This window comes from Trichechus manatus, unplaced genomic scaffold (genome assembly GCF_000243295.1).
Source record: "Trichechus manatus latirostris isolate Lorelei unplaced genomic scaffold, TriManLat1.0 scaffold00008, whole genome shotgun sequence".
Taxonomy (NCBI): Eukaryota; Metazoa; Chordata; class Mammalia; order Sirenia; family Trichechidae; genus Trichechus; species Trichechus manatus.
In genome coordinates, this window is record NW_004443944.1 from 25,214,295 (window position 1) to 25,238,388 (window position 24,094).

The following is a 24,094-nucleotide window of genomic DNA, read 5'->3' on the forward strand; positions in this document are numbered from 1 at the left end:
ACAACCACTTTGGAAATCGATTTGGCACTTCCTTAAAAAGCTAGAAGTAGAAGTACCATACCATCCAGCTATCCCGCTCCTGGGAATATATCCTAGAGAAATAAGAGCCGTCACACAGATATATGCATACCCATGTTCATTGCAGCAGTGTTCACAACAGCAAAAACATGGAAACAACCTAGGTGCCCATCAACAGATGAATGGATAAACAAATTATGATACATCCACATAATGGAATACTACGCAACAATAAAGAACAATGATGAAGCCGTGAAACATCTTATAACATGGAGAAAGCTGCAGGTCATTATGCTGAGTGAGTTTAGTCAGTCACAGAAGGACAAAATATTGTATAAGATCACTATTATAAGAACTCAAGAAAAGGTTTAAACAGAGAAGAAAACATTCTTTGATGGCTATGAGGGTGGGGAGGGAGGGTGAGGGTTATTTACTAACTAGATAGTAGATAAGGATTACCTTAGGTGAAGGGAAGGACAGCACACACTACAGGGGAAGTCAGCACAACTAGACTAAACCAAAGCTAAGAAGTTTCCTGAATACAACCAAACACTTTGAGGGACAGAGTAACAAGCACAGGGGTCTGGGGACCATGGTTTCAGGGGACATCTAGGTCAACTGGCATAACAAAGTTTATTAAGAAAATGTTCTGTATCCCACTTCGGTGAGTGGCGTCTGGGGTCTTAAAAGCTAGCAAGTAGCCATCTAAGATGCATCAATTGATCCCAACCCACCTGGAGCAAAGGAGCATGAAGAACACCAAAGACACAAGGAAAATACTAATCCAAGAGACAGAAAGGGCCACATAAACCAGAGACTCCATCAGCCTGGGACCAGAACTATATAGTCACCGGCTACCACCGGTGACCACCCTGACAGGGAACACAACAGAGAGCCCTGGATGGAGCAGGAGAAAGGTGGGGTGCAGAACTCAAATTCTAGTAAGACCAGACTTGGTCTGAGACTGGAGGAACCCCAGAAAGCATAGCCCCTGGATTCTCTATCAGCGCAGAACTAAAACAATTTCTGAGGCCAAGTTTTCAGACAGGGATTGGGCTGGACTCTGGGACATAAAGTGATACTCATGAAGAGTGTGCCTCTTGGCTATCAAGTAGATACAAGAGACTAAATGGGCAGCTTCTGTCCAGAGGTGAGATGGGAAAGCAGAGAAGGTTAGCAGGTAGTTGAATGGACATGGGGAATCAGGGGTGGAAAGGAGGAGTGTGCTGTCACAGTATGGAGAGAGCAATTAGAGTGACATAACAATATGTATAAATTCTTGTATGGGAAAAAAAAAATTTATATCAACAAAGCAGTCCTTCAAACATAAAGGCCACAACCAAATATTCTCAAGCATGTAAAAAAAAAAAAAAAAAACTTACTGAACGATAAAATTCAGCCAATCAAGAAATAAAGACAGACAGAATGGGCCACATAAACCAGAGACTTCATCAGCCTGAGACCAGAAGAACCAGATGGTCCCCGGCTACTACCAATGACCACCCTGATAGGGAACATAACAGAGAGTACGTGACATAGCAGGAGAAAAGTGGGGTGCAGAATTCAAATTCCATTAAAAAGACTATACTTAACGGTTTCACTAAGACTGGAGGGACACCAGAAGGCATGGCCCCTGGACTCTCTGTTGGCCCAGAGCTGAAATCATTCCCGAGGCCAACTCTTCAGACAAAGATTAGACTGGACTATGGGACATAAAATGATACTCGTCAAGAGTGTGCCTCTTAGCTCTAGTAGATTCATAAGAATAAATGGGCAGCTCCTGTCCAGAGGGAAGATAAGAAGGCAGAGAGAGTGAGGAGTTGGTTGAATGGACACAGGAAATCCGGGATGGCAAGGAGTGCTGTCATAGTATTGGGAAAGCAACTAGGGTCACATAACAATGTGTGTATAAACTCTTGTATGAGAAACTAACTTGAATTGTAAACTTTCACTTAAAGCACAATAAAAATTAAAAAAAAAAAAAAAGAAAGAAAGAAATGAGCAATTTAGCGATGGCAAAATCATCGAAAATAGTGATAATTAAACCCATTTAAACTAGAATTACGGTTAAACACTTGCGGGAATTATAATTACAGAAAAGAAATGTTACAAATCTTGAAGTAAAAATTATAGTATAGTACCTATAACAAACATAGGGAGGGGAGGGAGAAAGAATGAGGATGCTAATTTCCTCTTCTTTCATATCAGAACTCATACAGCTTCAAAAATAAGTAAAATTTTTTGTAATTTTTTGTCTTAGTTTTCAAGCTTTAATCAATTCTTTCGGGGTAAATATTTATTCAAATTCAGTAACTATTCCTATTTCACTTCAGTTTCTTCTTTTGTCAAGTTCAACCAAAGCATATATGGTATGAACCCATTTCTATAAAATTATTTTTTTCCATCCAGCCAAATATTCATCTTTACACTTAAGAGAAGCTTGGAATGACGTTCACCAAATGTTCATGATGTTTTTTGCTGGGTGGTGAGATTTGGGGGGCTTTTGTTTGTTTGTTTGGTGTCGTTTTGACTTTCTTTGCACTTTATTACTTAAAATATTCAAAATGTGCAGGTGTCGCTATTACAACAATAATCAAACAATAGCTCTTCTTAGACTGAAGAATTTATCTTTGTGGTTTATTTTAGATTTTTTATTTTTTTATTATTTCTTGCACTCTATACACAAATACTATGCTTGATTTTTTTTAAAGACTTTATTTTTTAAGAATTAAATTTTTAAGAAGCATCTGCTTTTCATTTGGAGCTTTTAGGAAATGAGAAAAAAATAAGTCACTGAAATGAAAGACGGAGAGAGAGTCTTTACAATACAGAAAAGAAACTCACTGTCACGGCAGCCACTCTTCGAGGCTGGGTCACGCCCACAACTCTTCCTTCGGCTGTCCAGCCAGCTTCTGCAAGGTACTACAAATAAAATCACATCTAAGTATACTCCTGACGGCACTTCTCTAGAAACACTCTCCCCCAAGATGAGCCTGCTTTGTTTAAAATCACTTTTAACAGAAAGAAAATGACAGATGGTTTGGCCCCAGCAGACAGTCTGGAAAACTATTTCACAGTTGAGGAATCTGAGGCTTCGAAATGTTAGGTAATTTGCTTAAGTTCACATCAGAGCTAATAAACAGAAGAACCAAGGCACAAATTCAGCCTCTTACTCCCTAGTACTGCAAAATATCCATGTACTAAGCTGCCATGAGGAGCCCTGGTGGCACAATGGTTAAGTTCTCGGCTGTTAACCAAAAGGTTAGTGTTCGAACTCACCAGACGCTCCATGGGAGAAAGACCTGGTAGTTTGCTTCCATAAAGATTACAGCCTTGGAAACCCTATGGGGCAGGTCTACCTTGTCCTATAGGGTTGCTATGAGTCCGAATCAACACGACAGCAGCCAGTTTGGTTTTTTGCATTTGCAAGGAGGGGGTTTAAGCTGCCCTGAAGAACAAACAACTATACATGGGGAACTCAAAACAGTGCCAAATCTGTAGAAGAAAAAACTTCAAAGTTCGTAACAGACAGCTCAATACAAATATCAACCATACAAAAGATTTGGGTCAAATTAAATAAAAATAATTAGATTTTATACATATTAATATATCTACCATTAGATATTAGTATACATACAATTAGATTATTTATGTTAATATATGCACTTAAAAATCCAAAATGGTTAATAGTGGTTATCACAGTTACATATTTTTATAACATCTAAATTGTTTTACAGTGAATATGTACTACTTCTATAATAGAAAAAAGATTAAAAATGCTATCACATGTGTCTGCTCATCTGTGCAAAAGATGTGTCATGGATTGAGTTGTGTCCTCCAAAAATATCTGTCAGCTTGGCTGGGTCATGATTCCAGTATTGTATGATTGTGTAATCTGATGTGATTTCCTTATGTGTTGTAAATTCTATCACTATGATGAGATTATATGTGATCTCCTTATGTGTTGTAAATTCTATCACTGTGATGAGGTTATACTGATGCGGCTGACAAGATTAGACAGTGTCTTAATGCAATCTCTTTTGAGAAATAAAAGAGAGAAGCAAGCAGAGACACATGGGAACCTCATACCACCAGAAAGCAGTGCCAGGAGCAGAGTGCGTCCTTTGAACCTGATGTTCCTGCCCTGAGATGCTCCCAGACCAAGGAAAGACTGATGACAAGGACCTTCCCCCAGAGCCGACAGAGAGAGAGAGAGCCTTTTCCTGGAGGTGATGCCCTGAATTTGGACTTGTAGCCTACTGGACTGTGAAGAGAATAAATTTCTCTTTGTTAAAACCATCCACTCGTGGTATTCCTGGTACAGCAGCACAAGATGACTAAGACAAGATGTACAGGAAGGATAAACCAGAAGCTAAAGAGATTGGTTGTCTATAGGCTGCGGGTAGGAAAGGGGTGGAAAGAAGGGAGGAATAGAAAGAAGGGAGGGATGAGGAAGGAGTGACACTGCTCTGAGTCAATCTTTTTGCGTAGCTCTGACTCTTAGAACCATAGTCATGGTTCACATACTCTTCACACACCCAGAAAATAAACAATAAAAGCCAACCAGGATGGGGAGGACACCCAAAATGAAATCCAAACACTAACAAATGACCCTAAGATGGATTAAAAATGAATAACATAAACACACCAAAATGGGTAGAGAAGAAAAGAACTAACTTAAGTAACTGTGGACTACAGTTCATTGCATCTTGACTGGGTGCTGTAAGACTAAAGAAAAAAAGAACTGAACATAAATGCTGTATCGCAGTTACTAAACATATTTCTCACAGGGGTTTGGGTTAGTAATCCTGAAACTAATTTATGTGCCTACTAGAATTGAACAAATAAATAAATATATTGAAGATAATGAGGACTGGGTTTCTCACTGATGAAGAAAAACTACAAATAAGGAAAGGCTTACATGAGCCCTAAGGGGTTAGACTGGAATCAGAAGTATCAGCATAAACTCCTGGTTTTTAATACAAATACATATAGATAGATAAAGAAATATAGATGCTTTTATATGTGTGCGTTAGTATTCATAAATATACATCCTAAGTCTGCTCACTGAGAAGGCCTAGAAGCAGTAACATCTTAGTAACAATGAACACCCTAGCACCCAGATCTTGATTTCTAAACACCATTCTCCAATAAAAGGAATCGAGGCTCCCTGGAGAAGTGGTTGATCCCAGGGCTGGTGCAGTGATATATAAGATGAGCCTGGGACATCTTGTGGTACCAGAAAGTAAGGAAGTGCTCAAAACGAGGATGGGGGCTTCTTGAAACAACACAAGAGCCAACCTGAAGCAGCGCCTAATGGTCAAAACTGGAACAAACAGAGCAACAAAATAAATAATGATAGTATTAGATTTTAACCCAACCCATTTGGACATCAGTATTTTTAAATAAATACCCACGAGTCCATACTGATATGTATAAATAATCAAATAAATAAATAAATGGGGGAGAAGGGACAGTTCTTCCTTATAGAAGAATCCTATTTAATAAAAAGTAGAAGGAAAATAGAAAACAACCATTAGGCAAACATTACAGTAATTGCTGCAGACAGAACCACTGGGGGATGCTAAAATTAGTAGGTAAAAGTTTAAGGAGAAACAGTATTTACAGTCTCAAAGTACTTCCCTGAAGACCTTTACTAACTATAAAGGGAAAGACAGTAACTTTATAGGCAAAACCTGGCACCTTAACAAAGTGATCAGGGCTAACAGCAACAGTGATAAGACATATCAGCATCACAAACCCCTTAATATGATGCACTAAGGACACATCATTTCTGTGGTATTCTTACCAAAAATGCATAAACTCAGCTGCTAACTGAAAGGCTGGTGGTTCAAATGCACCCAGAGGCATCTCAGAAGAAACGTCTGACAATCTACTTCCAAAAAAATCTGCCACTGAAAACCCTATGGAGCACAGTTCTACTCTAACACACAGGGGGTCTCCATGAGTCAAGACTGACTACAGCAACTGGCTGGTTGGTTGATTGGTTGGTAATCATGAGAAAACATCACACAACTCCAAACTGAGGTACATTCTACAAAATAAATACCCAGTACTCTTTAAAAGGGAGCCCTGGGGGCACAGTGGTAGGAACTCGGCTGCTAACCGAAAGGGTGGCAGTTCGAATCCACCAGCCGCTCCCTGGAAACCCTATGAGACAGCTCTACTCTGTCGTATACGGTCGCCATGAGTCAGAATCAACTCAGTGGCAACGGGTTTTTTACTCTTCAAAAGTCTCAAGATTATGAGAGATGAAGAAAGACCAAGGAATTCTCACAGACTAGGAGAGATTAAGGAGAAATAACAGCTAAACGTAATGCAGAATTCTTGATTGAATCCTGCAACAGAAAGAGAACATTAGTGGGAAAATTGGTAAAATTTAAATAAGAGCTCTTCGTAGTTTAGTTACTAGAATTATACCAAGGTTAATCTCCAGCTTTTGATTATTGTACTAGGGGAAGTGGTGTGAGGGGTATAAGGGAACTCTGTTATTTTAGCAACTTCTCTGTTTGTCTAAAACTAGTTAACAATAAAGTTAGGAAATCTGACTGCAAGTCTGGAACAAAATGTTTTCAATAATGTTGTTTTTTTCGGTATAAAAATTGGAAAGGTTTTCTCTTTTGTATCAAATACATACACAAAATACTACCATCCACCCGAATCAACACAAATGCAAAAACAGAACTATAAGAATAATAGCGAATAATTACTGAGTATCTTACTAAGTGCCAGGAACCATGCTATGTGACTTACATGCATTACCTCATTTAATCCTCACAATAAATCCTCTAAGAAAGGTAATATCATCATCAATACTTTAAAGATGAGGAAGTAGGGAGGTTGCATAATCTGTCCAAGGAAACAGATAAAAATCTAAGGGCTGGGATTCAAGATCAGCAGTCTGACTCCAAAGCCCAGTCACATAACCAGGACACAATTCTACCATCAAAACACACACATACACAGTCAATCTCTTAGTAGTAGTATTAAGCAAAAGAAAAATAATTCCCATGAAAATAAACAACCTCTCTATGAAGCTAGTCTCCTCAATACACCTGATTCAGACTTCCACTGTATGCTGATAAGTGCTAGAAATTTAAATAGGTAGAAATTTAAAGACACTACAAAAGTAAGTATGGTGCTGCCGTCAGGAGGCAATAGATGTCATGAAGGGACGCTGGGCTGAATCCATCTCAGTCCTATCCATTCTCTTTACTCACTGCCGTTGAGTTGATTCCATCTCATAGAGACACTGCAAGACACAGTACAACTGCACTGTAGGGTTAGCGAGGCTGTAAATCTTTACGGAAGCAGACCGCCACACCTTTCTCCTGAGGAGCAGCTGGTGGGTCCAAACCGCCGACCCTTCAGTTAGCAGCCAGGCTCTTAATCACCATGCCACCAGGGTTCCTTCGACTTTCTTTAGGGAGCCTCAAATCTGGTCTTCTGGTAAAGAATGGAATTAGGAAAAACTCCACGAAAAATAGCACTAAAGAAAATTATAGTAAAGAAGAGCTTGTTCTCCTGGTCCATGGTTTTGGGGAAAAATGTGTGTGTGCGTGTATACACACACACACACACACACATATATAATCTAGGTTCTACACATAACCATAACCCATTGCCACTGAGTCGATTCTGACTCATAGTGGCCCTACAGGACAGAGAACTGCCCCGTATGGTTTCCAAGGAGCGCCTGGTGGATCTGAACTGCCGACTTTTGGTTAGCAGCTGTAGCTCTTAACCACTATGCCACCAGGTTCTACATATAGTTTGTGGAAATTCAAAATTGTTAAGTGTTTTGTGCTTCAGCATGCTGTACTTTTCCAAGGAAAGATACTATATAAATCTAGAAAAACAGTTTGTTGAGAAAAATCTCCTCCGTGTCTTTGCTGTAAGCACTTCCTCAGCCTTTCCAATTTTCCTAGGCCACTCACACCTAGCTTTACAGACACTGGTGACAATGACTGTCTCTGAGAAGGGGAAATGCGTGGCTAGGAGAAAGGGGAGCAAGCCTTCCACAGGAGGGGTAACGGATATTTGGAACGATACTATAATCTATCACAATAATCTAGTCCTTTTCTCCATCAAGGCTTAGGAGGTTCATGTTCCACCATTTATTCCTTTGCTCCTTCTGAATGTTGCACCATGTGAATCTATTTCCAATTTTTTAAAAAAGTGCTTAAAATACAGTTCCTTAAAAGTAATTAAATTCAAATGCATACGCCCTTTGAACAAGCAACTCCATGTAACTACAAATGTATTCTGTAAGTATACCCACATGTGTGCAAACTGATATATGTGCAAATCAAGTCACTGTATCACTGTTTGTGATAATGCAATCCTGGAAGCAATCTAAAGGTCCATCAACTGTGGACTGGTAAAATAAATATGTACATACACTAGAATCTATGCAACTGAAAATGAATGATAAGTAAAAATAAGGCAAAGTGCACTAAAGCATGTATACTAAAAAACCAAACCCGTTGCCACTGAGTCAATTCCGACTCATAGGGACCCTACACGACAGAGCAGAACTGCCCCACAGGATTTCCAAGGAGCGGCTGGTAGATTCCAACTGCTGACCTTTTGGTAAGCAGCCATAGCTCTTAACCACTGTGCCAACAGGGCCCCAAAGCACGTATACATGCTATCATTTGTTTTAAAAAGGTGAGGGGGAGGGGGGAAAACACAAACACACACACACACACACACACACACACACACACACACACACTTCCCTGTATATGCATAAAAAACCTCCACCCAAGAAACAGATGACATTGGTTGCATCTGCATAAAGGAAGTGAGTTTCTGAAAACAGGGCAGAAGGGAATGAGAACTCTTTCTCTTTAAATCCTTTTGGTCCTCTTTGAATACTGAAAGCATGAGAATCTATTACACATTCAAAAAATAAATATTAAAAATAATACTTTTTTTTTTTTTAATTACCTTTGTTTGCTTCCACATTACCCAGCCTGTATCCTTAGACCTTACTCCACTCTCTCGCCTTCAGGCCATTTTTACCCTGGGTGCAGCCCCTTAGCAGGTCCTCTGTGTTTCCTGGCAACTAAGCCTTGCTAAGAGAAATGACCAGATCATTGTGATATACTGTATTATTGTTCCAAACAGATGCTGCCCCTCCCCGTGGAGGGATTATATTCATGGCCACTCTGTCGCTATTAGGCCTGGCCACGTGACTTGCTTAAGTGTCACTTCTGGTCAGAAGTGTTAAGAGCCATCTCGTGATTCGGCCATCTCTCTTTGCCCTCTACCATAAAATCAACAAGTCCCAGGTAAGAACTGAACCTTCAGCTTAGGTGCCAGAGTGATGACACAGAACAGCCTCAAAGCCAAGCCAACATGACCACACGGTATGAGCAAGAAATAAACCTTTGTGTTTTTAAGCCACTAAGATTTTCAGGTTGTTTATTACCCTAGCAGAGCTTATCCTAAGCTGACTAAATAACTAAACAGACAAATTCCAAAACAAACTAAAATTATCTAATGTCATGTGGCCTGTCTTTTACCTCTGCTCTATATTTCCCAATGCGGCACCTCAGAAGACAGGCCTGGTGATCTGTTTCCAAAAGGTCACAACCTTGAAAACCCTCTGGAGCAGTGCTACTCTGCACGCAGCCATGTTCGTTGGGGATTAAATAGATTCATATGTGTAAAGTACTTAGTACTTTATGTGGCACTAATTTTTATACAGCACTTACTATTACAGTATTATTATTGTTCTCTAACTGACCATCTGTCAGTAATTTAACCTGGTCCTTCTTCTGTGTCTCTCTCTAAGAAGCATGTAATCTGCTGGGCTCTTGATCCCATCTACACATACATTTTCCTTCCAGGTCACCATCTCCTCTGCCCTCTGTATTTCAAATCGTCCTTTCTCAACTAGGCCACCCCGTCCACCTATAGCAGCAGTTCCCTGCCCTAACTGCACATTAAGTCAGCTGGAGAACTTTTTAAAAACACTTATATCTGGGTCCCATCCTGTCATGGATTGAATTGTATCCCCCAAAAATACCTGTCAGCTTGGCTGGGTCATGATTCCCAGTATCATATGATTGTGTAACATTTTGTAAATCTGGTATGATTTCTTTATGTGTTGCAAAGTCTATCACTATGATGAGGTTATATGTGATTTCCTTACGTGTTGTAAACTCTTATCATTATGATGAGGTTATACTGATGAGGTTTACAAGATGAAATAGTGTCTTAATCCAATCTCTTTTGAGATATAAAAGAGAGAAGCAAGCAGAGACATGTGGGAACCTCATACCACCAAGAAAGCAGTGCTGGGAGCAGAGCGCTTCCTTTGGACCTGAGGTTCCTATGCAGAGATGCTCCCAGACCAAAGGAAGATTGATGACACGGACCATTCTCCAGAGCTGACGGCCCCTGGAGCTGATGCCCTGAATTTGGACTTGTAGTCTACTGGACTATGAGAGAATAAACTTCTCTTTGTTACAGCCATCCACTTGTGGTATTTCTGTTAGAGCAGTACTAGATGACTAAGACACATCCTAAACAGAATTGGGGGTGAGGGAAGAGGTAGAAACTGGACATCAGTATTTTTAGAAGCTCCCCAGGTGACTTGAATGTGCACCCAGTATTAAGAACCATGAACCACACAGAGATGTTGGCATGCCCACGAGTCTAGACTAGGCAGTCAATAATACATCATCCACATATTCTAAAACACAAAGAGATTTCCATCACTTTCCCCTGAGAATCTCTTAACCGTAAAACCCCTTAAGCTACCAGCCCCTCTCACCTTGCTTCCATCAAGCTCTAGAGCTGCTGTCTCTGCTTCCTCAGGTTCTAGCCACTGCTCCGCTCACTGTAAACTGCCCCCCTCCTCTTCCTCTCACTTCCACCCCACTGGACTTGCTCTTTCCAAGATGAACAACCCAGGGACTAAATCAGGTCTCCTGCCTCCTGGCGGCTCCACAGTCTGACACCGTCTGCCCACCTCTCCTGAAATCTCACTCCTCTTTTGGGCACAATCTCCTGGTTCCTCTGCCATCTCCCTGGCTGCCATTCTGTCTCCTCACTGCTCCTGACTCCTAAATGTTGATGCTCCCAAGGCTTTGTCCTGGGTTCTCTTCTCAACTCTTTCTGTTCCTTCTCATTCCTACACATATGGACATCATGTGATCGATATGTGGACAATCCCCAAGTCCACACTTTCTCTAGTTCTGAGCTCTACCAAGTTTCAGAGCCCTAACCCAACATTCCTGCTAATAAGGTCATCAAAGACCATCAACGACATAGGAAAAAAATAAGTCTGTTTAAAATGAAACATATCAATTTTCTCCCACAACCAATTCCCTCATTACTTTTCTATCTCAATTAGTGATACCACTATTCCCCAAGGCAGCAGGGCTTGTCAGTCAGTGTCCACCTTTATTCTTTCTCCTTTCTCATCACAAATATCCATTCAGCTTCTAATTTCTACAGACGCTAACTCTAAAATCGTTCTCATTCCTATCCCTCCCAGGTTATCCCACTATCACCCGTTGGCCAAGGGCTCTTCACACCACCCTTTCCCAGGAGACTACTGCAATAGTCTCCTATGGCCTGTCTCCTCCAGTTTCTAACTCACCTTGCATCTGAATTTCAAAAAAATTTACCTAAAGCTCAGGTCATCATGTTATTTACTTGCTCACAAATCCTGCAAGAACACACCACTTTGAAAAACTATTAGATATTATTTACTAACGTTGTCTCATATGCATACCCTATGACCCAGCAATTCTGCTGTTAGATACAGCCCAATAGAAATGTATACATATGTTCACCAAAGACAAGCCCAAGAACGGTCACAGCAGCACTAGTCGTAACTAAAAATGAAACAACTCAAATGTCAACCACAGTAGGAAAGATAATTAAACTGGAGAATACTCATACAATGGAATATTCTGCAGCAAAGGTCAGTAAACTTCTAGAAAGGGACAGACAGCAAATTCTTAGGCTTTGAGGGTCATTTGGTCTCTGTTGCAACTACTCAACTTTGCCACTGTAGCATAAAAGCAGTCATGGTTCGGAAAAGGAGGGTGAGAATGGTTGCACAACTTGAAGAATGTAATCAATGTCACTGAATTGTAAGTGTAGAAATTGCTGAATCGGCATATGTTCTGCTGTGTGTAGTCTCAACAACAAAATAAATAAATAAGATTATAAATAAAAGCAGCCACGGGCAATACATGAACAAATGAGTGTGGCTCTGTTCCAATAAAGCTTTATTTACAATAACAGGCAGTGGGCTGGATTTAGCTCATGGGCTATAACTTGCCAACCTCTGCTATAGAGCCTGAAAAAAGAACAAACTGCAACTAAACTCAACAACCAGGAAAGAATTTCACAAACATAATGGTGGGCAAAAGAAGCTGAATTGTTCCATTTATACAAAAGTCAAAAATAGGCAAAATTAATCTATGGTGTTAGAGTTAGAATAGTAGTTATCCTTGTGTAGGGAAGTGGGGGACAATTAAGAGACGGGAAGGAGGCACAAGAGGGCTCTGGGGTTCTGGTAATGTTCTGTGTCTTGATCTGGATGCTGATAACACTGTGTATTCACTTATGAAAATTTATCAAGCTGTACAAGTATGATTTATGCACTTTCCTACAAGTATTTTACACTTTCATTAAAAAATTGTATTTGAAAAAGATGGTTAAAATGGCAAATTTTTTGTTATACATATTTTACCACAATAAAATTTAAAATTAAGAAAAAAAGAAAAGAAAAGAAAAACCTGCAACGATTCTCATCCTGTTCACTTACCAGTAGCTCTGAACACTTCTCCACCCCAATATCTCTAACCACAATGTTCACTGGACTGGAACGTCTTCCCAGCCAGCTCCTACTGATCATTCCAGGCCTATTTCAAATGCCATTTCCTTTACGAGGCCTTTCCATACCGTTCTTTCAACCTCTGCCTCCACCAAATCTGATTTTTCCTGGTAAGAGAGGTTTCTTCCACAGCACTGAGTAATTCACTAAGAGTCAATTATTATTTACAACTCTAGCAGTATTCCTTTGATCCCACCTCTTCAACTGTAATTATTTAAGAACAGAAACTATGTCTTACACATCTCTCAGCGGGTCCCCATGGATCCTTTCAGAAAATTGCTATTCAATTATTATTTCGGAACGATAATAAATTAAGGACAACTGTTACTTTGGTATTATCAAAGAAATTAAAAGCCTCCAAAGTTTAATAAAAAAATCTAGTTGGGATGAATTAATTCCTCATTGAAAAAAGACCTTAAAAATGCAAGTCATACACAATGGAATACTACGCAAAGATACAGAACAACGATGAATCTGTGAAACATAACATGGATGAATCTGGAAGGCATTATGCTGAGTGAAATAGTCAGTCACAAAAGGACAAATATTGTATGAGACCACTATTATAAGAACTCAAGAAAAGGTTTAAACACAAAACAAAACATTCTTTGATTTTTTACGAGGGTGGGGAAGGAGGGAGAGGGGAATGCAGTAAGTAAATAGTAGACAAGAATTATCTTAGGTGATGGGAAGGACAACACACACTACAGGGGAAGTCAGCACAACTGGACTAAACCAAAAGCTAAGAAGGTTCCTGAACAGAACCAAACACTTCAAGGAACAGTGTAGCAGGGGCAGGGATCTGGGGACCATGGTTTCAGCTGACATCTAGGTCAACTGGCATACAAAGTTTATTAAGAAAATGTTCTGCATCCCACTTTAGTGAGCAGCGTCTGGGGTCTTAAAAGATAGCGAGCGGCCATCTAAGATGCATCAAATGGTCCCAGCCCGCCTGGAGCAAATGAAAATGAAGAACACCAAAGATACAAGGAAAATACTATCCCAAGAGACAAAAGGGGCCACATAAACCAGAAACTCCATCAGCCTGAGATCAGAAGAACTAGATGGTGCCTGACTACTACCAATGACCACCCTGACACAGAACACAACAGAGAGTCCCTGACGGAGCAGGAGAAAGGTAGGGTGCAGAACTCAAATTCTAGTAAAAAGACCAGGCTTGATGGTCTGACTGAGACTAGAGGGACCCCAGAAGACATGGCCCCCGGACTCTCTATTAGCCCAAAACTAAAACCATTCCCGAAGTCAACTCTTCAGACAAAGATTAGACTGGATATAAGATATAAAATGATACTCATGAGGAGTGTGCTTCTTAGTTCAAGTAGATACACGAAACTAAATGGGCAGCTCCTGCCCAGAGATGAGATGAGAAGGCAGAGAGGGACAGGAGCGGTCGAATGGACACGGGAAATCCAGGGTGGAAAGGAGGAGTGTGCTGTCACATTACGGGGATCGCAACTAGGGTCACAAAATAATGTGTGTATAAATTTTTGTATGAGAAACTAACTTGAGCTGTAAACTTTCACCTAAAGCACAATTTTAGAAAAAAAAATGCAAGTGATAATAAAGAGAGTTCTCAAAGTTACAAAATCCTTCCAACCAAATCTAAGTGTAAAGACGCAAATAAAATATATACTCACTTGTGGGATCTGTGTGCTTTTTCCACATCCCGTTTCTCCAACAATCACCACCGTCTGACAGTTTTCTATCAAGTATAATATATGATTCCTAAGCTGAAAAAGAAAATTAAATAACCATATATTGTCTCAAAAGACCTAAACAAAGATATGTACACACTGTGAAACGAGCTGTTTGCCAAAGGAAAGTAAACTTTAAAAAGGACTATCAAAGCGTGTTTCCAACTCTCAGGTACCGTTGATGTCAGTGTAATATCTATCAAAATATATAATACACATACTCTTTGATTCAAGATTTTCATTTGTAAGAAGTTATGCTACAAACACTAACACACGTACACAAAGATGTACATACAAGCATATTCATTGTGGCACGGTTTACAATGGCAAATGGGTGAAACAGCCTAAATGTTCATCAACAGGGGATTGGTTAAATCAATTATGAAAGATAACTTATCAGTCTCCCCGGCCTTTTTTCTGCAGAGCTGCTGGGTGAGTTCGCACTGCCAACCGTTAGGTTAGCGGCCAATCACAATCCGCTTGTGCCACCGAAGGACCTTTCTTATCATTTTAAACTCTTATTTCCTTTTTAAAATCTGTTATCATTTCATTTATTTTATCTTATAAGTACAGTTGGAGGATGAAGAACAGTCAAGAAAAGGCCAAAATTTACTCAGCAAACAATAATTACCCAAGCTTGAGAGTTTATTACATGTCGGGTATCTTGCTAAAAGCTCTATATGGATTATCTCATTGGTCTTCATAACAATCCTAAGAGGCAGCTACTACCATTTGCCCTATTCTATAGATAAGGAAGCTGAAGCGCAGAGTGGTAAAGCAAGGTCACACAGCATGCAAGTGGTGGAGCTTGGCCGTGAACCCAGAAGTCTAGCTCCAGAGTCCAGACACCTCATTGTGGCTCAGACTGCACCCTTCAGTGGTGAGGAAACAACAGGAAACATATAATCTTATTTCTGGAGGACCAAACCAGCAACATTCGCACATAATGGATGAGATTAGTCATTTGAGGAAGAAACCCAGAGACTGTCAGTACGTGAGTGACCGAAATGTCTGGGTCAAGGTGATCTGGTTAAATTAAGAAGGCTGCTGTTTCATATCTGTTTGGAAAAAGAACGTATCTATTAATATTAAGAAGGATTATCAGGACAGTCCAGGCAAAGGGACTTCCTAAGTGTAAGAAGTTGGCAGCTTTCAAACCCTATGCCATCTGAGAGAGAGAGAGAGACTCGGGTATTTGTGGCCACATCTACTAGGGTCACTCCAGAGGCATCCACAGAGGCAGGGAAGTTCATCACCCTTCATTAGGGGCTGTACAAAATAAATATCTTCCAGGGATAGCTAAACCACTTTTCACTCTGAGCATGTTTCCTGATTACAATTTGGCTTCCCAGGTGAATGAACTTGCCAACAGGGAGAAAGTGTATCAATCAATGAACACAGCAAGTGTGTACTAGAGAAGTATTGCTCACTGTACACTTGGGTTTACACTTGGGTCTCCTGTGAGTTGAACATACATTCATTACCCAAGGACTCAGAAATCGCATGTCTGGATGTGCATGTGTAGTAACCACACCAAAATCCTGCCACCGCCTGAGCAAGAGGCAGAGGTAAACTCATCTCTTCAACTAAAACAACCTCCTATTCACAATTAATCTTGTTTAAAGATCTATGCCTCTAAGAAAGATAAAATGGTCATACGTTGGTAATTTGTTGAAGATGACTGCATAAAAGTTCACTGAGCTACTTCTCTACTTTTGCTGAATATCTGAAATTGTCCAGAACTGAAAGCAATGAGGGGGAAGAAGAATGTCGTTCCTATTTTTTCCACTTTTTCAAAAAGATCTAACTGGTCAAGAATAAGTGTATCTCTGAGCTCACTGTGTTCTAAAACAATCATTAAGAGTTAAGAGAGCATTACCCATTGGATGCCAAGAGTTGTTGCAGACACGATTCAGGCCCACGGACTGAACATGTTTATCCAACATACCTTGAAAACCGGCAGCTTCTGCCTCTGTTGCTCTATAGAAAGGGCAGCGTAAGCATTGTAAACAACAGTTGTCACAGAGTTTTCCGCTAGACTTTGTCTCTCTTCAGAGATGCTGACACCTGGCCCCTCCGTACCTGTAGCAGAAATGTTATTTCAGATTCTCTGATGTAGTGAACAGAAAAATGTGCAGAAGTTACAAATTTTCAAATACACCATGGGGGCAAAGCATTTCATCTCCAACTACTAGAAGGTATTACACCTTAACTTCAGGGAAGCATCTAGAAAAGTATCAGAATACCAAAAATCTTCCATAAAAGCTTCACTAGTATCAAGAACAAAGGAGACGGCAGTCCCACTGGACTCCAGATTGGCCACTCACACCTGTATTGTTGTTGTTGGGCACTATTGAGTCAGTTTTCGACTCATAGCGACCCCATGTGACAGAGTAGAACTGCCCCATAGGATTTTCTAGGCTGTAGTCTTTTACAGGAGCAAATCATCAGATCTTTCTCCTGAGGAGCTGATGGGTGGGTTCATCGACGAGTCGAGCACTTAACCATTGGGCTACCAGGGCTCTTTACATTACAGAGTACGGTGATTTTAGTACTGGCGTCTATGTTGATAGTATTACTGAACTCTTAGTAGAAATGACAGAAACCTCATGGGAATTAACTAAGGCAAAAGGGTGAATCCTGTTACTGTATGGCAGCAGCAAGGCTCAGGAACAACAAGAACCAGGGATTCAAAGGCTGCCAGAACTTTCTCTGTCTCTCATCTTTGCACCTCTTGACAAGTTCCCTTCAGTCCCTTGTGTTGGCTTTTTCAGTGGGAGCTAGAAACAGAGCTGCTGGTAGTGCCAGACCTCAAGCTCACAACTCCTCCACCAATCATTCACTCACTCACCCAACAAGTACTGACTGGAGCCTACTCTGGGCCAGGCACTGCTCTAAGTGCTGGAGATACAGTGAGCAATGCAGACCCTGGCCCTACCTTCATGGAGCTCACTTGCTTGTTTCATTCTTCCTCCCAGTATAATGTAATTTAGTGCATGAAGTGGTAACAAGTGTTATGGAGAAAAATAAAGACAGGTAAGAGAGGCCAGGAGCTCTGTGTGTATGTTGTGTGTGTGTTCGGGGAGGAGGCTCTTTTATAGGATGATCAAGGACTGACTTTCCCCACAGCTTAGGTTCCAATATCCACAACAATTCAATCAGCCATGGCCAGTGGTGTGGGATGCTGTGAATGGCAGCCCCCATTTGAACCACAGTTGGAGCAGCTGGACAGGAAGTGCTGTTCCCAGAAACCACTATGGTGAGCAGATTAACAACATATATCCACCATAGCTCTTTGTGAGGAAAATGACAAACTGGTACTCAGGATGACGAAGAATCAGGAAGCCAATATCCCATCATGAAAAACTATTACAGATACCATGGATTTTTAGCCTGAAAAGGAAAAAGCCTTAGAAGAAGCATGGGTTCTATTTTACAGTTTCCCTCACTTTTTCAGGCCAATTTGTGTGTGTGTAGCCCTAAGACAGAGCTAGGAGTGATAAGTAAATGACACAGCGTTCAGAATTCAACTCAACTCAACATAAAGAAGATATTTCTAAAAGTTAGAGCCACTTAGCACTGCCTTATACGTTAATAAGAACCCTCCCTAGAAGTTCAAATATGTACTGCACACCTCTTATCGGTGGTGCTTGTGTCATTATACCATGGACTGCCAGAAAAATGAACAAATCTGTGTTGGAAAAAGTACAGCCAGAATGCTCCTTAGAAGCAAGGATGGTGAGTCTCCATCTCACATACTTTGGACATGGTATCAGGAGGTTCTAGTCCCTGAAGAAGGACTTTATGCTTGGTCAGCTAGAGGGTCATCAAAAAAGAGGAAGACCCTCAACAAGATGGATGGACACAGTGGCTGCCAGAATGGGCTCAAATATAGCAACAACTGTGAGGATGGCACAGGACCGGGCAGTGTTTCGTTCTGTTGTGCACAGGGTCGCTATGAGTCAGAACAGACTTAACAGCACCTAAAACAACAATGACCTCCCAGGACTTCTTAACTCAGATTCTGTGGTGCTATGAGAAAGTACAGGGGCTTTCTGATAGGAATATTTAGCCCCGTGATTCTTTTATTAACATTTTTAGAATCCCAGACCCCTTCACCAATCTGATAAAGGCTATGAACTCTCTTCCTGAAAAATATACCAGAATATAAAATACTGGGAAGATAGTCTCCCTGAAGATAAGTTTAGAATCCCTGCCTTAGATGTCTGACCCCCTTTCCATTTATTTCCAGGAACACAGTTGTGTTCCAGAAGTCCAGGATTGCCAAAAATCAGGTAAGTGGGCACCGCTGTACTGCTTTTGCCAAAATGCTGACCTTCTTTTCAACAAGATAAAAGACAAAACAAGACCTGGAAAGCCTGTGCTCAAAGAAGCCCATTTCCTTTCCTTTGTGCCCCTTATTATTGCTACATCTTAATAACTCTGTAATCTTTACCTGAGATACTATGGCAAAGAGTATCTTATTCTCATCTGCTGTATTGTTGTCCTGATTTCCCATGGCTTTTCCATCATGTCTGGGATATTTTACACTGCTCCTCCAAGGCGTCTACTTCCTCCCACACCAGGGTTGAATTCACTACCCCATTTCTCCCTTGTCTCTAACCTACAGCCACATCCATCTCACTGGATTCTGTTATGAGATCTTTTACAAGAACCGCTGCCGTCAATCAGATCAATACAGAAGCCGTCTCCTCCTTATAAAAGACTTCACTCAGCCAAACCACCTCTCCCTCCGTATACACCCACTGCTCACTCTGGCTGCTTACAGTTGTTATTCCCCAGGAGCATACCTTGTGCTTCAGGGAATAACAATTTTGTAATTTCTGCAAGCCACGACCACCGTCGTTTCTCCACCTATTAAACAAGGCTAATAACAGCACCCCAATCCAGCATGCCCTCTGAGTCAATTTTTCAAAAATTTGAGTGGGAATCTATTAGTGGGTTGTGAAATTCACGTAGTGGGTCATGACCAGCATTTTTTAACAATGAACTAGAAAGTATCAGAGTGCATTCTAGAAAGCAATATTGGTTTTGTACACCTTGTTTTCAGTTGTGTGTGTGTGCTGGATAACAACACAATATCTTTCTTAGTGTGGGTCAGGTCAAAAATACTTCAAAGCTATTGCTATAAAGTATTTGCCAGGCACATGGTCATCAGTCAATATACATTTTTTGAACGATTGAATGAAAATGGCCAGGCCCTTCCAATACACTTATACTAACAAATTAAGTAAAAGTTTTTCCTGGAAAAATCTCAGGCAACTCATAAAAGGCTCTTATGTCACAGTCCTAAAGTAGAGGACACAAGTTAGTGGCTCAAGGTTCCCAGATACACTATTGTTAAAATGTTTAAGTTAGTTCATTTAAAACAACACATAAAATTTCTCATCCAAATCTAGATATTAGGTTTAAAAAAAAAAAAATCCAGCAACAATGGGTCTATGAGAACAATTACACGGAACTCAGTACAGCTTTGATAGCATATGCACACTCCAGTGTATATCTACACTGTACATATCTATCCATTGTATGTACTCTAATTTGCTACAGTCCCCACCACTCCCTATTACCGCCACCCATAGCTTCACTCATTTAGACTGTCTGAAAGGCCCCTGTATTAATCTGAGTCTGTGACTCTTGGCCTATGGGATATGCTCATGATTCCAACATCCAGCCTTATCTTCAGCTCAACCACATCCCTGACCTTCACCCTGCAACTCCCACATCCTATTGTGTATCTTGAACTTCAGTTTCCTCATCTGTAAAATGAAAGTAATACCTCTATCACTGGGATAATGTGACCGTTTAATAAGATGATGTACGTGAAAGTGACTAGTACAAAGTAATGGCCCAATAAGTGTATACTGAATCTACTCCCATCACAGTTTATTTGGACCATGATTCCCAAACTTCAGTGCATGCTGGAATCACCCAGGAATTTTTAAAAAACACTGATGCCTGGCTCCCAGTCTCCAGACTTAATTGGTATGGGGTGGGAATGGACATCAGGGTTTTTGATAGCTTCCCAGGTGATTTATCTATACAGAGAAATCTAAGAACCACTTACCTCAACAGTCATCTAACCCAGAATCTCTGTCACTCCTAACTTCACCTTCTCCCACATCTGCCTCCAAAATGTCTCTCCAATAGGCCCCCTCCTCGCTGTTTCCAGAGCCCTGGTGGTACTGTGGTTAAGAGCTCGGCCGCTAAACAAAAGGTCAGCAGTTAGAATCCACCAGCCACTACTCGGAAACCTTATGGGGCAGTTCTACTCTGTCCTATAGGATTGCTAGGAGTTGGAATCGACTTGAGGACAATGGGTTTTTATAGGTTTTTTCCTGCTCCCAGGCAAAAACTGATGCTTTTAATATCTCCTCAATTTTAGTAGTATTCTGTCTTAAAGGCTCTTTTAACTTCTTCCCCAACCCTTTCTCCACACCACTGCCAGAGTTACCTTTCTAAAATAAACCTGATTGTGTCATTCCCCTGCTTAAAAACAATGAAGTCCAAACCCCTTAACTTGCCACGGAGACCTTTCACAACTGGGCCCCTACCTACTTTTCTAGCTTCATTCCTGACATGCCCTAAAATATACCCTATCACCTAACATCATCAGACTACTCAATTATTTGGGTTTTTTGGGACATTTTCAGGCACTCATCCCATTTCCATGGATAAGTTCATGCTGCACTCTTTGACTAGAACTCCATTCCCCCACCTCCCCACCTAACAAAGTCTTATCCATGCTTCAACGTTCACCTCAAAAATATCACTTTTATGAAGTAATTCTTACCCATACTCAATCTTTCCTTCCCTCTTCTATGCGTCCATATAATCATAATAGCTAACACGTATCTAATGCTAAGAGCCTCATATGTATTGTTATTGTTGTTAGCTGCTGTTGAGACACCCCCCAACTCACAGTGACCCCATGTACAATGGAATTATACCACTGTGAACCATTGGCTGATTTTTTAGGTCGCCAGGTCTTTCTTCCTAGACTACTTAGTCTGGAAATTCCACCAATACCTGTTCAGCATCATAGCAACATGCAAGCCTCCACTGACAGATGGGTGGTGGCTGTGCTTGAGGTACACTGGCCAGGAATCGAACCCAGGTCTCCCGTATGGAAGGTAAGAATTCTACCGCTAAACCACTACCGCTCCCTCACATGTATTAAACCCAAAAACCAAACCCACTGCCATCGAATCAATTTCTTCTAACAATCCTTTTGGTAGGTATTACACCCAACGTACAAGTGGGGTTACAGGCTTTGAGCACTTAAGTGACTTTGCCGAGGTCACCAAGCTGTAAGTGGTAGTCAGGATGGGCACCTAGAGTTTATCTTCCTTACCATTCATTACCTTATTCTACCTCACTTTAAACTCTCTCCTAACACACATCCAACTTTGTATTACAGCTGAGAGAGCATCTTGCAAGCAGAGCCGCATCCTCTATATCTGCTTCATGACCCAAGGGTTAGGTATTCAATAAGCACCCCTCAATGAATGAATTAATGAATGGAATACAACTCTTCCAATCATCTCATAGTCTTTAACCAAAACAGCACTCTGGTCAGATTTTTAACTATTTATTCAGTCCTTTACTATACTTAACTTTAACCTATTATTATCATACCCTTAAAAGTAGTTTCTCATTACTTAATGGGATCTTAGTTTTAGCTGCAAATAAAATTCAGGATAGGTAATTGTTGATGCCTTGAAATGCTGAATCATAAAACTGTCGTTAAGTGAAAACCTACAGATTTTTAAAAAGGATTAAGCACATCCCTTGCTTGGGTTTATCTCCCATATCACATATACACATGGTCAGAACTTCAGGGAACCACTCTGAAATACCCTTTAAAAGCCTTCCATACATTATCTGCTTTGTATCATTTCATTTTTGCTGAAATATACTTTGCACATCAAGGGGTGCAGAGAAGCAGGTGGTGAAAAAAACATGCTGGTAATTGTTAAGAAACTTTTGTTTTTCACAAGAAACTGATGGAAGGGGAGGAAATAATGCATCTAGCAGGGTTTGGCATGTACATCTTCGATACAAATCTGACTAATGAATAAATGCCAAAACAAGCAACATGGTTTGTGACTGACATTTGTGTTAGCCCGCAGGAGAGGAAGTCGGTAGCAGTCAATATTAAGGAGGGTCTTTCTGGAGGAGCACTGGTGGTACAGTGATTAAGCGCTTGGCTGCTATCCAAAAGGTCAGCGGTGGCTCTTGGGGAGAAAGACGTGGCAGTCTGCTTCTGAAAAGATTCACAGCCTTGGAAACCCTATGGGGCAGTTCTACTGCCCTATAGGGTCGCTATGAGTCGGACTCCACTGCAACGGGTTTGGTTTTTGTTTTTTTCACTTTCTGATAGATACTCGGCGTGAGGAGGGTAAGACTCAGAGGAGTTAAGTGACTTGTCCAAGATCACTCTGCTACTACACGGCAAAGCCGAAAACTCGAACCCACGCAGTCTGACTCCATAGCTTGAGCTCCTAAGCCCTGAGTAGCACCGCCTGCCGGGCCGCAACGTAGCCCCAGGGCGGTAAGAGGGCACGCGCGGGCGCTTTAGCATGCACAAAGCTAAACCCCATCTCGCGAGGTGGGCAGGACTGCCATCAATAATGAGGAAAACGACGGCCGGGGAAGCTAAGAGACTCGAACAAGGTCACTCAGAGAGTTTCTGCCCAGGCTGGGAGTGGAGCCCCGAATCCCTCGGGACCACTGACGAGCCTAAACCGCAGGGAGAGTCCACCAGCAGAGCAGCGGCGGTGCCCAGTCCACCGGGGTCAGGCTTGCAGGCAGCTGCGCAGGCCCCAGGGCGCCGGCCGCAGGGCCAAGACCAAAGTCAGGCTGCTGCACTTGCCCAGGTTCCGCCAAAGGCCTTACCGGGTCGCCAGAACTTCACTGGTCCCACGGGCGCAGCCATGCTGGGGTGAAGGGTCACGAGGAAGGCTCCACCCCTCCGTCGCGCTCTAGCCCCCAGGGGGCCGGGGGGCGTGGCCCTCGAGGAGCCTCCGCTCAGGCGGCCCCGGTGGTGTTGCGGCCGCGCCCCCCGTGGCTACCGCCCCTCTAAGCCACGTGACCAGGAACCAGCTGGGGGCAGTTCTAGCCCCGCCCCCTTCAATCCTCGGTAAGCGACAGAATGAGTATATAGGCTGCTGCCACCCCACCCCACCCCCAGCCTCGCCTCCTTCCATGTGACCCATGGCACGTCGCCGGCAGGCGTTACGGCCCCGCGCCCGGGTCCACGTGTCTCAGTCCGCCATGTTGGAGGCGGAAGCGCGCTCCTCCGGGTTCTTCTTTAGACTGGTTGATCTCGATTCTCAGTGGCTTTATTAGGTGCATTGCGTGAACTGAATGGCGCCGTTTCCCGGATTGACTACAGAATTATGATTATGCTACAGACTGTCCGCTTGCCACTTCTTTTAGTCTTTTCTTCAAA

The 24,094-nt window shown here is 41.7% G+C and overlaps 1 protein-coding gene across 2 annotated transcripts in view; it reads right to left on the minus strand.

Annotated features, from left to right (window-relative positions):
• DHX35 (DEAH-box helicase 35) overlaps positions 1 to 23,719 on the minus strand; it is a 92,503-nt gene extending 68,784 nt beyond the window's left edge. Inside the window, exons 1-4 of one of the 2 annotated variants that reach the window (XM_004370346.3) lie at positions 23,539 to 23,717; positions 16,568 to 16,701; positions 14,563 to 14,655; positions 2,863 to 2,940 (exon numbers count right to left, since the gene is read on the minus strand). In XM_004370346.3, coding sequence (XP_004370403.1) covers positions 2,863 to 2,940; positions 14,563 to 14,655; positions 16,568 to 16,701; positions 23,539 to 23,578 — 345 coding nt within the window. In that variant the 5' untranslated portion in view covers positions 23,579 to 23,717. Of the gene's footprint in view, positions 1 to 2,862; positions 2,941 to 14,562; positions 14,656 to 16,567; positions 16,702 to 23,538 lie in introns of both variants that reach the window. The other variant, XM_023724686.1, reaches the window with a different exon arrangement.
• Positions 23,720 to 24,094: the final 375 nt, after the last annotated feature.